At 46.1% G+C, this 15,503-nt stretch overlaps 1 protein-coding gene across 1 annotated transcript in view; it reads right to left on the minus strand.

Moving 5' to 3' along the window:
* PRR12 (proline rich 12) overlaps positions 1 to 15,503 on the minus strand; it is a 42,907-nt gene that overhangs the window by 22,601 nt on the left and 4,803 nt on the right. Inside the window, exons 2-4 of the mRNA XM_088143533.1 lie at positions 10,970 to 11,082; positions 9,832 to 9,993; positions 5,033 to 8,523 (exon numbers count right to left, since the gene is read on the minus strand). Of these exons, the coding sequence (XP_087999659.1) occupies positions 5,033 to 8,523; positions 9,832 to 9,993; positions 10,970 to 11,082 (3,766 nt within the window). The remainder of the gene's footprint in view (positions 1 to 5,032; positions 8,524 to 9,831; positions 9,994 to 10,969; positions 11,083 to 15,503) is intronic.

Raw genomic sequence — 15,503 nt, forward strand, 5'->3', positions numbered from 1 at the left:
GCTTCCAAAATTATAAGCCTTTTGAAGAATATGGGTATTTATTTTCTCACCCCCAAGCAACTGGGTGGCAGATGGAAAGAGCATTAAGAGCAGGATAACATTACTTGTGTATTAAAGAAATAAACCACAACAATAGAGCCCTATGAGGCATTATCTACAACCTGTATTTAACTGGGAATCCTGCTTGGTTCAACTTCACTTCTTCCTCTAGACACAGACTCATTTTCTCCACTATCTTGAGGACTAGAAACATTTCTAATTTTTTAAAAAAATCAGAAATGCTGTGGATACTAAATTATGCACCAGTGATAAAATTTTCTGAAACCTGAGATATACACCACAAAGGTCTAGTGACAACTAAACCCAACCATTCATTTACTGTCCGTTGATCTTGCTGTTCGTCACCGAAGACAAATTCCTTGTATATATTTTATACTTGGTCATTAAAGTATTTTTTTTTTGAAGTAGTCACTTTCTCTTAGTTACTCACATACACAAGGATCAGATAGTCCATTGCTCCATCATCTACAGATTCTGCCAGGCCTGATACCAAAGAAACCAAACTCTATGCTAAAGGGGAAAAAAATACAGCTAATGCTAAGAATATGCAAACACTAAACTTTGCACATCTTACTTTTGATCTCAGAGAACCCCAAGGATTCCACAATTTTCTCACCCTCCCACTGGAGGGACAAAAATGAGAAAAAAAACTGGGCCTGAACCAATTTCTACTGTCTTGTGAGGGAGTGGAAAGGGGTAGGCAAAGAGAAGCATAATCTGGGCAAGACAGAAGCACTGTTGATTAGCACTTTTGCTAGAATGAGGTATATCACAGACCCCTTAAAATGAAATACGAAGCTTGGGAGGAACAAATGCTGCTCCTGAATTTCCATATGTCCATGTGGTACACAAAGACAGGAGTGCTTTTCAGCAGCTTCTGCAGTTGCATCAGCTGGATCCTTTCTTAAACAATCATACCTAAAATTGGCCAAACAAGCCTTAATTGCACAACAAGCAACTTTATACTAAGTCAGACCACCAGACCTTTCTGGTCTATACTAATCAATATACTGAATGCTGATAAGGTTGATTAGCAGCAGCTCTCCAGATGTTACAGAGGAATGTCTCTATTCCTTTCTGTTGATGCCAAGAACTAAACATGGAACTTTGTGCCTTAACAGATGTGCTCTATCATCAAGTTACAGCACTTCTTTATGCCCGGTATGGATTATTGTAAGGCACAATAAAGTTTCAACAGCCAAACTGCTGCCTCATGTAAGCTATTCCAGGGTTATTGTTACCAGTCAAACTGGCTGCCAGTCTCTTTTGGAGACCGTTCCAAAGTAGAGATTTTAATCTTTAAGGCCTCAAACAAGCTTGGCATGGGCCCCCCAAAGCCCCTCCAACATTTTCAACTTAATAGGACAAAAAGGCAAAAACAGTTCAATGCATGTGGAGTAAACATATTAACAGTCTGATTTTTTAAACTGAATTTGATCTTAGTTTAATGTAAATGTACATCAGAGACAATGGTAAAAGTGCAGCCCAGGGAGCCACCTGAGTGAACAGAGCCAAAAACTGCAATCTTTTTTTCTTTTTCCCATATTAGGGAGCCAAAGCACAGGCCTTAAGCCTTGCAGATTAAAACAATACACACTTCACTTCTGAAACCTCTCCCCAAACATCCTGACCCTAGCTAGTGTAGTTCTTCAACTTGCTATGCAATCTCTGCTGTGGCTGATCAAACGTGTGTACTTTTTATGTAAATTAAATTAAAATGAATTTAGTGTTTGTTCTGGTCCTATCCATTTTATGAAGTAGGCTCCTAGCACACCATTCAAAGGCCAAAAACAGCCTTCGGCCTAAAAAGTTTGCACACCCATGTCCTAAACCAGTGTTTTTTAAACTTGGCAATGTTAAGATGTGTGGTCCACACATCTTAATATTGCCAGGTTTAAAAAACACTGTCCTAAGCCCTCTGAGACCAGGCTACCTTTAGCGCTGCTTCATTCTGTACGTACCTATTCACACACGTTGTTCAACAGCCAAGGCACTGTCTCCCTGCTATTTCTGAACCATGACAAATGGATACGTGAGACAAGGCCTGAAAAGCCACAGCATTCAGAGTGTGGGACGTCCTTTTCAATACCCTCTTTTCAGTAAGTGGCCCCAAACCTGATTACTTGCCTCCCCTATTAGTTGTTTATTAGGTGCTAAGGTTGGTTTTGCTTTGGGTCATTCCCAATATTGCAAGCTGCCTTATGGGTTGTTCATGGAAAAGCAAGGGATACATGTTTTAATAAATAAAACATGAACCCCATTACAATTATCATTTTACAGAGAAGCCAAAGGCAACTCAGATACAATTATTTTTTGCATTAAAGCACAGGTAGGGAACTCAGACATTCAGCAATCAAAATAAGCCCCTAATTTGTTTGCCTTATATATCTCCAAATTTGCATACTGCTAGCAAATTTTCATCACATTTCTCAAGGAATGACTGCAATATGTTAGCAGGAAGAAAAGGTACAAACCAGGAAATTGTGGCAAGATCCAAACAGCCCAGCTGGCTGTGAACACATGAAATCCTAGCCCACCTACTGGAATCCTGGTGCCCTTGTGTGATCTACTGCTGGCATCTATCTTGCCACCCACCCCCTACGAATCAGAGCAAGCTGCTAGTGCAGTGTTTCTCAACCTTGGCAACTTGAAGATGTGTGGACTTCAAATCCCAGAATTCCCCAGCCAGCAATTCTGGGAGTTGAAGTCCACACATCTTCAAGTTGCCAAGGTCGAGAACATTGCCTACCGGGTGTTCTAGGATTGTCATTATAATGGTGCATAATATCCTCAATATAGTGTTACCCGACGGCACTGATCTATCACGAGGGTCTGCCTGGTGCTCACTGAAGCACTGCTGCTGCCAGCATTTGACAAAGCTGTTTGGTGGAGTGGGGAGAAACCTGTGTCAGAACAGAGTAGAAGCTGGCAAAAGTTATGCTTAACCCCTGTTAAAAAACCCCAATTCTTGTGAGATTGTGGCAGTCTTGTTCACAATGCCAATATCCTTAACTCACACCAACCTATCTTTGCAACAATAAAGAGCAGGATGGAGATAAATGAACTTGGATAATATTGAAGAAACAAATGAATTTTTAGCAGTGCAAACCTTCATCAACAAAAGGTTATACCCTGGATATACTCTCAACTTAAGCACTGAACCTGAATCCTGCCAATATGACTGTTGCCTCCCTTATCCAAAAGTCAGCTTTTATAGCAATGGTATTAGAAATACACACATCAGTACAATATCTCTGTGAAAGCTACCTGTGCTAATCCAGTTCCTGGGGAAACAAAGTCCTGAGCCATTATTATACCACCATGGTCATGTACGAATCACCCTCCAACTTCACCAGGGCATCACCACTGATAACCTCAGGAGCCTAAAGTATCTACCCTTTTTTATAGGTAGAGGCTATAGCTCAGCAGCAAACCACAAGCTTTGCAAACCAAAGGTTAGATTAAATCTCTATTATCCCCAGTGACAAAGGCTCAGGTACAAGTAATGGGAGAGACTCGTACTTGAGAACCATCAATACAAAGGTGGCCAGAGAGTGCAACAGTGGTTTTGATGGATACTTGCTGTAAGAGAGCTTCCTATGTTCCCCAACCATTGCACTCTCCATTTAAATCACTTTACAGGTAGCCCTTGATTTATGACCACAATTGGGACCGGAAGTTTCATCACTAAGTGATGTGATCATAAAGTGAGTTGTCACATGATCACATTGCTTAGTGACCGCAATCCCAGTTGCCATCATTAACCGAGAATCACGGGTTCTTAAGCAAGTACCCACCCCAATCCAAGCCATTCCGGGCTTGGACCCCCCCAGCCCTGAGCCTCAGTAAGGCAAGGGACTGCGTCCAACTCCCCCCACCTGCCTATCTCCCTGCACCATCTCTGCCGTTCTGGCCTCCCTGTACCCTGTTTTACGGGAGTGGCAAGCAGCCCCAGAACCGTGCGGCTCTGGGGCTGCTTGTCAAGCCCTCGGAAGCCGCAGACAGCCCAGCCCAATCTCAGCCACAGTTGCCGTTGCCACCCTGCACTCTGAGACACCTGCCACCCTGCGCTCCACTGCCCCAGCTGACCTTCGCCATCTTCTTGCTCCTGCTGCTGCTGAAGTGTGACCAGCCTGCTGGCTGCTGGGCCAGGCTGGGCCTGGCTTCAGCTGCAAAAAAAAAAAAAAAAAAGCCAAAAGCAGCCCCACAGTCATGGCGCACCAAAACGCCCCTTTGCAAAAAGCTCCTGGAGTGCGCTCTGGGGTGGGGCAGGGATTTTGCTTTGCGGTGCAAAAAAAAAAAAAGGCCAAAGCCCAGCCCAGCCCAGCCGCACAGTGAAAAGGGACATTTTGGTGCGCTGCTACCCAGGAGCTGCTTTTGGCTTTTTCCTTTTTTTTGCAAAGGCCCCACCCTGCTCCACAGCAGTGCAAAGGGGCATTTTGGCACACTGCACTCCAGGAGCTTTTTTGCAAAGGGGTTTTTTGATGTGCCGCGGTTCTGGGGCTGCTTTTGGCTCCCCCCCCTGCCCGCAGCTGAAACTTGGCCCAGCTTGGTCCAGCAGCCAGGCTGGGCACGCCTCATCAGCAGCTAAAGCAAGAAGACAGCGGAGGTCAGCTGGGGTGGCCGAGCACAGGGCAGCAGGGGGGCAAAAGGGCATAGATGGGGGTAGATAGGCGGGTGAAGGGAGCTGAAGCGCCTCTGCAGTCATAAGTGCGGGCAGGCTGCCAAGTACCCAAATTTTGATCACATGACTGTGGGGGTGCTGCAACAGCTGTAATTTCGGGCACCAGTTGCCACTTTTTTCAACGCATTCGTAACTTCGAATGGTCGCAAGTCAAGAACTACCTGTACTAAGTCAGTCTTCTACTTCTGTTCATTCTACCCTATGCTTTTTCCAAAATTTCCTTTTTTACACCTAGGCATTGCTACTTAAACAATGTGCTACTCTCACTTCCTTGCATTCCCAGCTTACCTTGAGTGGTTTGAGGGATTCCAAGCCTGGGCCTGGCTCAACCCCCTCCTCCCCGGCTTTCTTGCCCCTCCCTCTTCCCCGGCCACGGGGCTTCTTGGTGCCATCATGAGCCACACCGTGAGGCGGTTCAGTCAGGGGCCGGATGCGGGGCCTCCCACGGGGGCGGGGCGGACCCTCCCGCTTAGGCTTGGTGGGCTTGCGGCCTCGCCGCTTGGGCCCCTCCATGAGGCCGCTGTTTGGTGGGCAAAAGTCTATGTCGCCCATGGGGCTAAGGCTGGTCCGGTTTGTCCGGCAGCTGGAAATGAGGTCAGGCAGCAGATCAGGCAGGCGGCGGCTATTGAGGCGGATGTCAGCTGGGACATCCTCCTTGTCCTCATCGTCTTCAAATTCATACTCCTGGGCATAGTTCTTTTTGGGAGGTTGGAAAGGTGGTTCCCGTTTTTTCAGCAAATGGAAGGAGGAAGTCTTCAACAGCTTCTTGGGCTTGGAAGAACAGAAGATTGGTGATGTCAGGCCTGACTTGGATTCTGAAACCGGAGCTGTCCCATGTTGGCCAGATTGAATCAGTCCCAGTTGTTCTGTGTTGACTGTAGAAGGCAACTCGTGTTTCACTGACACTGTGTCTAACCCCAAGTGCTGCCCATCCCCACTTTCTGATTGACAGTAGCTCTGGTAGCCTTGCCCACCAGGCATCATATCATAGCCTCCCCCTTTCATTCCTTCACCCCTCTCCATGCCCTGCGTGCCATCATCTGGCTTAGGGAACTCATCCCCGGCACAGGGAGGGGGGCCAAACATGTCCTCCATTCCAGGGAAGAAGCTACGGTCTTCATCTTGTAACAAAGAGTCTGGGAAGCAGATGGAGGTGAGGGGAACAAACCGCTGCTTGGCTCCTTGAGGGCTGGGGCTCTCAAACTGGTCCTTGCCCTCAAGTTGGCCTTGAGGAACTTGCTGAGAGGAGTCGGGGTCCAAACTGGAATCAGGAAGGAGATGCTGTTGACTCTGCACTGCCCCACTCTGTCCCAGGTGGGATTCCAAGCTCAGCTCGGGCTCTAAGAAGTCCTGGATCTCTTGGGACTGGGAAAGGTTGCCTTGGGGCATCACCTCCATGCCCTCAGACTGCATCCTTTCTGGCTGCAGCTGGCCTTGGAGCTGAGGGGACTGCTGTGGCTCAAGAAGCTGTGCTTCCATGCTCTGGGAACGAACGTGGGCCTGGTGGAGGTGGGCTTCCAATGCCTGCATCTGAAGCTGTGGCGAGGGCGCTTCAGCCTGATGCATGCGCTGAGGCTCCATAAGATGGACATCCAGTGGGGTGCGAACCTTCCCACGAGAGTGCATCTGGCTTTGGGTGTGAGTGAGCACCGACTGGAGCAGCTGGGACTGCTGCTGTTGCTGCTGCTGCTGCTGGGAAAGGGAAAGAGGGGGCAAATCAGGAGGAGAGTCCAACATCAGGGTAGCACCCTGCTGGCCAGCCATCAATCCATGGGACTCCATGGGATGAGGCTGAGAGGCATGCTCAGGAGTCTTCTGCAAATAAGAATGGGCCTGAGATATTTCCTTGCCACCTGCATCCATGTGGCCACCCTGGAGGTGCTGCTCCACTGACTTCTTTATGTCTTGCCCATAAGAGTCTATAGAGCCAGCTTGATGGCTGTAATGGACCACAGAAGTGGCCAAAGACTCTGGAGTTGAGCGTGTGTGAGGGTACTCTTTGGACCTCTCTCCTTTCTTCTTGTCTTTTAAGCTTTGCAAGGACATCTCCAGGCCCTGGTTGTCCAGATTAGAGTTGGTCCGAATCACGCTCTGCAAGTGATATCGCTCTTCAGTCTTGCTTAACTCATAGCCCATCCCTTTCCCTGCCCTCTCCTCACATTCTACCATGCCTTCTGTGGGCACTCTTGGTGGGCTCTGCGACTGCAGCAAGTGCTGGATCAAGAACTCTTCATCTTCAGTCCGCTCAGATGACAGCAGATCCGAGTCAGCCTTGGCTTTACTGTAAGACGATGCTCTCTCTAACCCACCCTGGGAACCCTGGTAGCTTTGCGTGTGAGCCGTCTGCATGAATGAAGGAGACAGTACAGAAGTGAGATACTTCTGAGACTGGCCAGGCGATGCCACGCTCTGGGGCCGGTTAGTGGTCGGTGACTGGAGAGGCCGGATGATCTGGGAAGGACTCGAATCTGGAAGGTTCTGCCCATGGGAGTAGCCGATGGACTGGCTGTGCCCTGGCATAGCTGGAGAGTGGCCGGTGCTGTAACTCAACGATGGGCTAGCTGTGGGCATCCCTTGCGAATGAGCCGGTACATAGCTCGGTGTCTGGCTGACAGAGACATGGGGCTCAGCCTGAACACTGTACCCAACAGATGACAAGCCTTGCAGCTGCTCAGGAGAGTAAGTCTGATTTTGACAAGTCTGCAGTCCTTGCCCTCCCTGCCCAGCTTGGCCCTGCTGAGCCTGCCCGCTGGTCGAATAACTCTGAGCTTTACTCACACTCGTGAGGTCCTGGGCCTGGTTGCTGCTGAAGCCTTGTGAGGCCTGGCTAACTGAAGAGAGATTTTGGGGCTGGCTGACAGAGTAACTCTGTGTTTGGCTCATGGAAAGGAGACTCTGAGGCTGACCAGGCGAATAGGCCTGTGACTGGCTTGCAATGACAGAGCTGGGCTTGGGTGTGGATGAACTGTAGTTGCTTTGGCACTTGGGCGTGGCTGTAGAACGGGGAGGCTGGCGGGAGGCTGAGTAACTCTTGGATTTTGAAGACGAAGTGGTACCAGAATAGCCAGGAGACTGAATAATGGGACGGTAGCTTTGAGAGGGCTCTTGCCGCGTGGCCTGGGGAGTCTTCTGCTGCTGAGAGCCTTCGCTGCTGGCGGGGGACTGCTCACCCAAGGGACTGCATGAAAGGCTGGAGCGGTGGGGCATCTGCTGGTAACTGCCCCCGCAGCTCAGATAATGTTGGAGAGAATGGGCGGCAGGCAGCTGTGGCTGGGCACTGGAAGGTCTCTGGTAATGTTTGATCACGCTATCTTGCCGGGGGATGGCCCGCTCAATGGAGGAGGCAGGGGAACTGGAGAAGACTGAGGTGTTGTAGAGCTGGGATGTCTGGTCAGATGGCCCCAGCGAGGATGACAACAGGTTGAACTGGGAGGGGAGGTGACGGGAAGCTGACTCTTGAGCACTACGGTACGCTGAGCTCTGAGAGGGCAAGCCCGTACCCAGTACCGCACTGCCCAGCCGGTCAAAGCTGAGGGACGAAGGGACGCTGGGCTGAGAGGATTTGATGTGAAGCAGGGGATCATGGGGGGACAGCAGGCCATTGGACGTTGGGCTGAAAGTGGCATCCTGGAGAGTCAGGGATGAAGTGACCGGGAAGCTGCGCCCGCTGAAAGAGGCCGGATGCTGGTAAGCAGAGAGCGCCGATGAGGAAGGGAAGGTGCCGGAGCCTGGGAGGGCCCCTGAGATGAAGAGCTCAGCGGGCGCCGGCGTGTGCATGGCTGCAAAGGAAAAACAGAGTATCTGTTTAGGGGCTTCGGTACAAAGTACCAAATTAAAAGCTCATCCCCAAAGGCAACCTCAAATTTCTTAAACTATTTAGACGGGATAGTAACGAGGAAGCACAACACACTTAACCTAACCGCAGGTTAACAAAGTAAACTGCTGTTTCATGCCACATGTTACAATCAAACAAATAAATCATATTATGGTTTAACGTAGTGATCAGGTTTATACAACATAGGAAGACAATGGCTGAATTCTCACAACATGCTGAATCACAAGCTACCTAATCCCATTTTAGTCTTGTCCAGCGTTCTGTGAAGTCCCTCCACTGCACACCAAAGAGTCGATAAAGCGTACTTCCTAATGTCATGTCACTACAAAACAGGTTTCCCCATCCCCAAGCATAACGTCTAGCCGGGACAACTATGATCAGGCCGTACCTTGGTGACAAAGCACACACTTTTCATGCAGAAGATTCTAGATTTAATTCTGAGCAATGTCTATTAAATAAGGTAGCAGAGGATGCTTGCCTGAGACCTCGGAAAGCTGCAGCCAGTTAAAGTACACTAAATAGGTCTAGTTTAAGAATAGGCAATCAGGCACCTTCCATTTGGTTTGGACTATAAGTCTCATAAAGCCTGTCACTGGCTATACTGCCCAGGAATGAGAAAACCCAAAACAAAAAGAGGGCAACAGATTGCCTTTCCAAGTAAGGTGGATCAAGGGTCTGACTTAATGCCTGGGTTTGCACAACATATTTAAGTAAGTGAATTAAAGACCTAGCAGCTGAATTTGCACTGCATACTAACTTTGGTTAACTTTAATCTTAGATTTTTAGCATGTCATGTGAACCCAGCCAATCTGATTAGTTTATGATTCAGTGTATTATACAAAGCCAGCAAATGGTTTAATTCAATTATTTATTTGTTTATTTTTCAAATTTGTCACCACCCATCTCACTACAGAGTGACTCTGGATAATGTTGAGCAAATGCTGTCAATATTTCACTTAATTCATTTATTTACTTATTTATTATGAACTTTGCTTCAATCACAATAGACTCTAAGCAATGTATAAAGTAACTTCATAGAAGTATCAAGAAAGTGTTATTTCCCAGAAGAACAGGCTACTCCCACCCAAGCACATTACATGTATGTATCTGTCTGTCTGTCTGTCTATCTGTATCACATCTCTGCCATAAAGATATAGAATAAGCCTTCCTATAAAGTTTGCCCAACCCTGCCACCAAGTGAAAGACTTCCAGCCTTCCTTCTGTGATGCTGGCGGAGCTCCAGAGATATTACCTGTTTGCCAGGATGGGGTGCGGAACTGGGAGAGCAGGGAGGAAGCAGAAGGGCCTGGTTGTGGTGCCCGCGACTCCAGGGCCGAGATGAGGTTCATGACAGAGGCATCGGGGGTGGCACTGCTGGCATGATGGAGCCCAGTCTCGAATAAGCCGGAAAGACCTAAAGAAGGAAATGAAAAAGAAGAAATAAAGGATGTGAAGTGCTGAGAATCAGTGAGAAGGAGATGATAGATACATCAAAAGAAAACAGGAAGAGGTTCATCACAGGGAACAGGCAAGGGAGCCTACAGGCAGACAAGCGTTATGCCTGTCAGAGGAACCACAGAGAGACAAGACAAACATTGGACATCAAAAGACACACCAACCATAGAATACTTGTTTTGGTGCAGAAGGGAGGGTTGCAATCAGTCAAAAGCCAGGCACATGCAGACAGAAGGGAAGAAATAAGAAGCTGTTGACCTAACAGATGCCTGGTAAAGGAGAGGGAAGAGTCAGACAAGCCAGAAACGAAGAACATATGAGGAACTGGGGCAAGCCTGGGGCTGTGTGACAGAAAAACCAAATCTGGCTCTTACAGAGCCTGAAGAACTGAGGACCAAAGGATTCTCTATCTCAGCAGTATGTTTCTTTTCACATCTTAAACATGAGGTACAGTTTTGGTTAACCAATACCAGCTGCCAGAGCAGTCTGAGTTTGAGCATTTCATTCAAAAATATGCCAGTTAAAAAGAGAACAACACGGCAGAAAACAGAAATGCCAGGAGTAAACAGTGGCTCTAGGTGGGGAACAGAAGAATTAAAGCATGAAAGAAGGAGTTAATCTTCCTCAATTTCCCCTATGCCACTGTTCTAGTCAACAGCCCATCTTTTGTTCTAGTTAAGAAAAGATATGGTAAGCATATTAAAAAAAATTAATGTATCTTGGTAATACAGAGATTAGTCTTGGAATAAAAGAGGGATAGAGAAGGCAAAGTAAGTAAAATGAAGCTGAAACTAAAGCAAAATAACATCAGCGTATCCAGATCTGCACAGACGGGACATATGAAAAAGTGAGCAGGAGAGGGAAGGAAGAGAAGACATGGTTAAAGACATTTCTCTATGCAGATTTCAGGGAGAATGGCAAGACAGCCACCATACCTGCTGGGTGATGGTTTGTGGCATAGCCCTGCAGAGGATGGGGAGTGGCATACGCTTGGCGGTGTAAAATATCCGTGTCTGGATGCGAGCTCCGGGATCCGCCATACACCAAGCTGAATGAGAGAGAAACAAGGCTTCAGACATGGCAAGAAAGCTGAGGTCTTTTAATGTGTGCCACATTCAATATCTCAACGGAATACACTAAAGGAGTTCCTTCAAAGATCAAGAGCAGGCTTGTTTTCCTGCTATTCTGATCTGTGAACTGAACCAAGAGCAGAGGAAGAAGGAGAGGCAATTATTTGGGAAGTATTGATTTTGAGTGCAAAGGAGTATGTAGTGTAATTCTAAAGTTCAGATCCTCTGTTCATCTATGTTCTCTCTAGACCTTGGACAATTATAAGCATCACTCTATAACTGTAAAATGGGCTTATCAATACCTTCTGTTTCCAAGCTGAACACAATCATGATTTTGACTGAGACAGACTGCAGGCTGAAGAGTATTATGGGAATGAAATCAGAAGCACACAGGCTTACGGAGCAACGTTCTTTCCCTGTTTTTAATGCTCAGAGAAATAACTTCCCTTGGACAGACTTCTCTGCTTTACCCCAAGAGAATCCACATATGCAGGAAAGAAGACTGGAATGTGTAATCACCGATGACGCATGATGGGAAATGTGGTTCCCAGGCCTTGGTTTCCCAAAGCCTCAGTATCTGACCTGTATCACTCCTTCCCCTACTCCCCTTGCACAGGAAGACCCAGCTGCCTAGCCCAGCAGCCAAACACAGCTCACGGAAGAACGTCCTCAAGCTTAATCTGCTTCCTGAGCCACAGGCACCACTGAAATCTTCCTGTCTTTAATTGCAATTCAATCAGCCCAGACCTGCTCTGACTTTCGTACATGAACTGCCATTCTTCTCAACCTTCTACCAGTCAAATATATTTCCGGGTAAACCCTCCAAATATTTCCCCCCATTTTGTGTTATTAAAACAAAAAGACACAAACTTAATCCCTAGATCATTTATGCAACCCACTGTCAGAGAATGGTACATCAGGAGGCCTTGTATTCTCTTTCTTACATTAAGATACAAATTATCTGCTTTCCAGGCCCTATGGCAGCATTTCTCAACCTTAGCAACTTTAAGATAGGTGGACTAACTCCCAGAATTCCTTAACCAGCAGAGCTGGCTGGGGAATTCTGGGAGCTGAAGTCCACCTATCATAAAGTTGCCAAGGTTGAGAAATGCTAGCCTATGGTTTCTAAGAAGTTCATGCCCTGATCCTCAGCACCCTAGCACCACCTTCTCCCTTATGAAAACACATGCATACATGTCCTAAAATCCATGGTGCAATCTGATGCGTCTACTCAAATATGCCCCACTGAGTTCAGCGGAGCCCTGTTCCACATATGTGACTATACCAGCCTTCTCCAACCTGGTGCCCTCTAGAGGGGCTGAGAATACAACTTCCAGAATTTCTAACCTCCTCAAGTCAGGGAAGGCTAGTATAGAGGACTACAGCCTCAATCAAGCCTACACCTATCCATTTAGACAGCAATTTCTTTACAACAAGATCAGATGATTTTATATGGGTCTCTCTCTTTTTTAAAAAATATATTTCTCTAAAACAGGACATCATTTCCCCCATTTAAAAAAAAAAAACACGAAGAAAGTTTCAATCCTACACAACAGGCTATGCTCTTTTCTTCTAGACTCCCTTTGGGAACTATCCGTGTATATAATTATATGCAGTGCTACCACTCCCATCCTTCCAGCGCCAAACCAACCAGACACCGTTACTTATTCTCTGACTGTGTGTTGAGGCATGTGCCACAATTATGCACGTGCCATGCAGGAAATGCAGGAAGAGCCCTGGGACAGGAGAAGTAGCATGGGGTGGTGCACCTCTCCGTAAAGAGGAACAGAGGCAGGCATGACTTGCAGATGACTAGCTGAAAGTAAGTGTATCTGTCTCAGGAATGCAACTACCTGCAGGAAAAATTTTTTTAAAAAAAGCTTGCACAGAGCAGCGGAAGTTATAAAAGCAGAATGAGGTGCAGCACTGACGGAGGAGGCTGAACTTGCTATAATGGCAAGCCACTTTCTGAACACAGGTTGTTGCCTGTAAGGGTGGTGGGAGGGTGGACTGCAGAACAGCAAGCTCGAGAGGGCCATTCTGCAAAGGGTTACAGTAAACAGGAAATAAAGAGATACTTTCATTCATATAGTGAGGTCTCAGTTCCTCACTTGCTACAGTGCAGTGGATCAATGATGGAATGTAAGGCAGAAAGAGAAAGAAATGGAGCAAGAGGTGGTCACTTCAGTGTTGGTACACACTGGACAACTTTCCTGCTCCCACCATTTCTCAAAAAGAAAAACTTTCTAAGTTAATGCAGATGACAAAGCAAGCATCTGAATGCTTGGTAGCAAACAGCAAACAATTCAGATGCTTGTTTCAGTACCTGACATTTTGTTACAAAATACTGCAGCGTATTCCATTCCCGTGTCTACAGAAGGAAAAACGGGGTTTTATTTCCATTTCTTTGTATTGCAATTTTTAATATGCTAAATGGTTCTGCAACTGCTGTTATATTTACCTTCACAGTCATCTCTTATGAGATCGATCACAATAGTTCCTGATCTGTAGAGTGAAAAAGACTGCGAACTTTTTTTTCAGCTTCACTATACTGTAACTCAGACTTCTGCAACCAAGTCTCTTCCTGTTGTGCCTTGGCCACAGCTCCTATCATCCTTTGCCCCTTTTATACCTATGGTCCCCGTCAGCTGGGGATGATGGGAGCTGTAATCCAACACATTTGTAGAACATCAGATTGAAGAATGTTGCCCTAAACCTTGGATTCCACACCAATATAGAGAATAGATTCACGCATAACACTAAACCATAGTATTTTTTAACCAGAATCTGGTTCACACATAATGTTAAGCTATTAACCATTGATCTCAAACCTCACCACCACACAATACAAATAACCATACTAAGTTGAAACCAAACAAACCACATTCTGGCTTAAATGTAATCCGTGAGCTCAGTCTTTTCTCCCACCATACATGAATACAAATACACTCTGAATAACTGACTTTTAACTCTCAATGTAACTTGGAGGTGAAAAATGACAGGCACACCTTACTACCAAGATGGAGAAGACTATAAATATAAGCACCATGGTAATAAACATATCTAAGCACCATGTCCCCAAAACAGCACTACAGTATTCCGAATTAAGAAACTGTTAATGTACTTGAGTGCCTCTTCTATGCTGGCTCAAAGGCAGATTAATAAGGAAAAGTGAACAGAGTAATAAGCACTTTAAAGAGAATGACATATTCTAATTCCTGCATAATTTCTTTTAAAAAAAGGCTATCCAAGAATATACCTTTCCCTATTCCTTCCTAGGGTACCTTGGCCTAAAATGATAAACTGACTTCTTCCACTCTTGAAAGAAATCTTTCTGTTGTGCTTGCTTCCAACGTACACATGGAATGGTGATCACTGAGGGTTTAAAAGATGCGGGTGTTCAAGCAACAGTCAGGGTAGCCTCTGAAGGCACACAGTCAGTTGCCTGCAGAATTGTGCATCAAAGATTAACAGCAATATGCAAACAATATAAAACAGACAAGTCTGACATGTTTTGCAATTTCCCCCTAAATTCTGGAATTAGAAGAAGGGGCAAGAAATAAAATGGGGGGAAGCAAGAATGGAGGAAGAAAGGTACCACGGAAACATTCCAGGAGTTTGGCAAAATACCTTACTTTATCTGAGCCCTATTCAAATCATCTCTGATGCCATGAGGACTAGGAACAAATGCACATTCACTTCTGAAAGAAATATGCCTTCTGTACTCTGTTGTCCATGGACAGCCATACTATTTCCCTTGATGCAACAGCCTGCATAAATGAATGCATCAAGTGATAACAATTGCTAATAGAGTAAAGCCTATGCCAAACTACACAGCATTCAAAGTGCTACCAATCAGCAGCTCACAGATGCAAGAAGCAGATGGAATAAGAACTGACTGCAAGCTATAGAGGGATGGATGAGTGCAAAAAAATGCATGCAGCATTGCAAAGTACAACTGCTGTATGAAGAACCTATCTGCCACACAAGGCAGCCAACTAACCAGATTTCCAGCCTTTCAACATGCAAAGTTATGAGCTAGTAGTGCTCAGCGCTTGGGCTGCCATACAAACATGGTATTTCACAGTGGATGCAGAACACAGCATCATCTTACTGATGTGAAGGCAGGCATCAGCTCCTAGCAAAGTTTCAGCAGCTAGATGACTTGGGAATCAAAAGTGAGGAAGCAACTGTCTAACTCACTGCCCTTTTTCTCTTCATTCTTTGAAATGATACACAATATGGAAAAGTTGCAAAATACATGCAAATCTGCATTATTTATACTAGTTATAGAATTCTGTGGGTTTGGGTTTTTTGGAGACAATATTGGAGTAGTCTTAATGTTAGTCTAAAAAAAAGGTACTGAATGCAAAAATCCCAACCACAGGCCAACCAGCAC

This window comes from Python bivittatus, unplaced genomic scaffold (assembly GCF_059951505.1).
Source record: "Python bivittatus isolate LINGU-HERP-01145 unplaced genomic scaffold, Pbiv_v1 ctg000410_np1212, whole genome shotgun sequence".
Lineage (NCBI taxonomy): Eukaryota > Metazoa > Chordata > Lepidosauria > Squamata > Pythonidae > Python > Python bivittatus.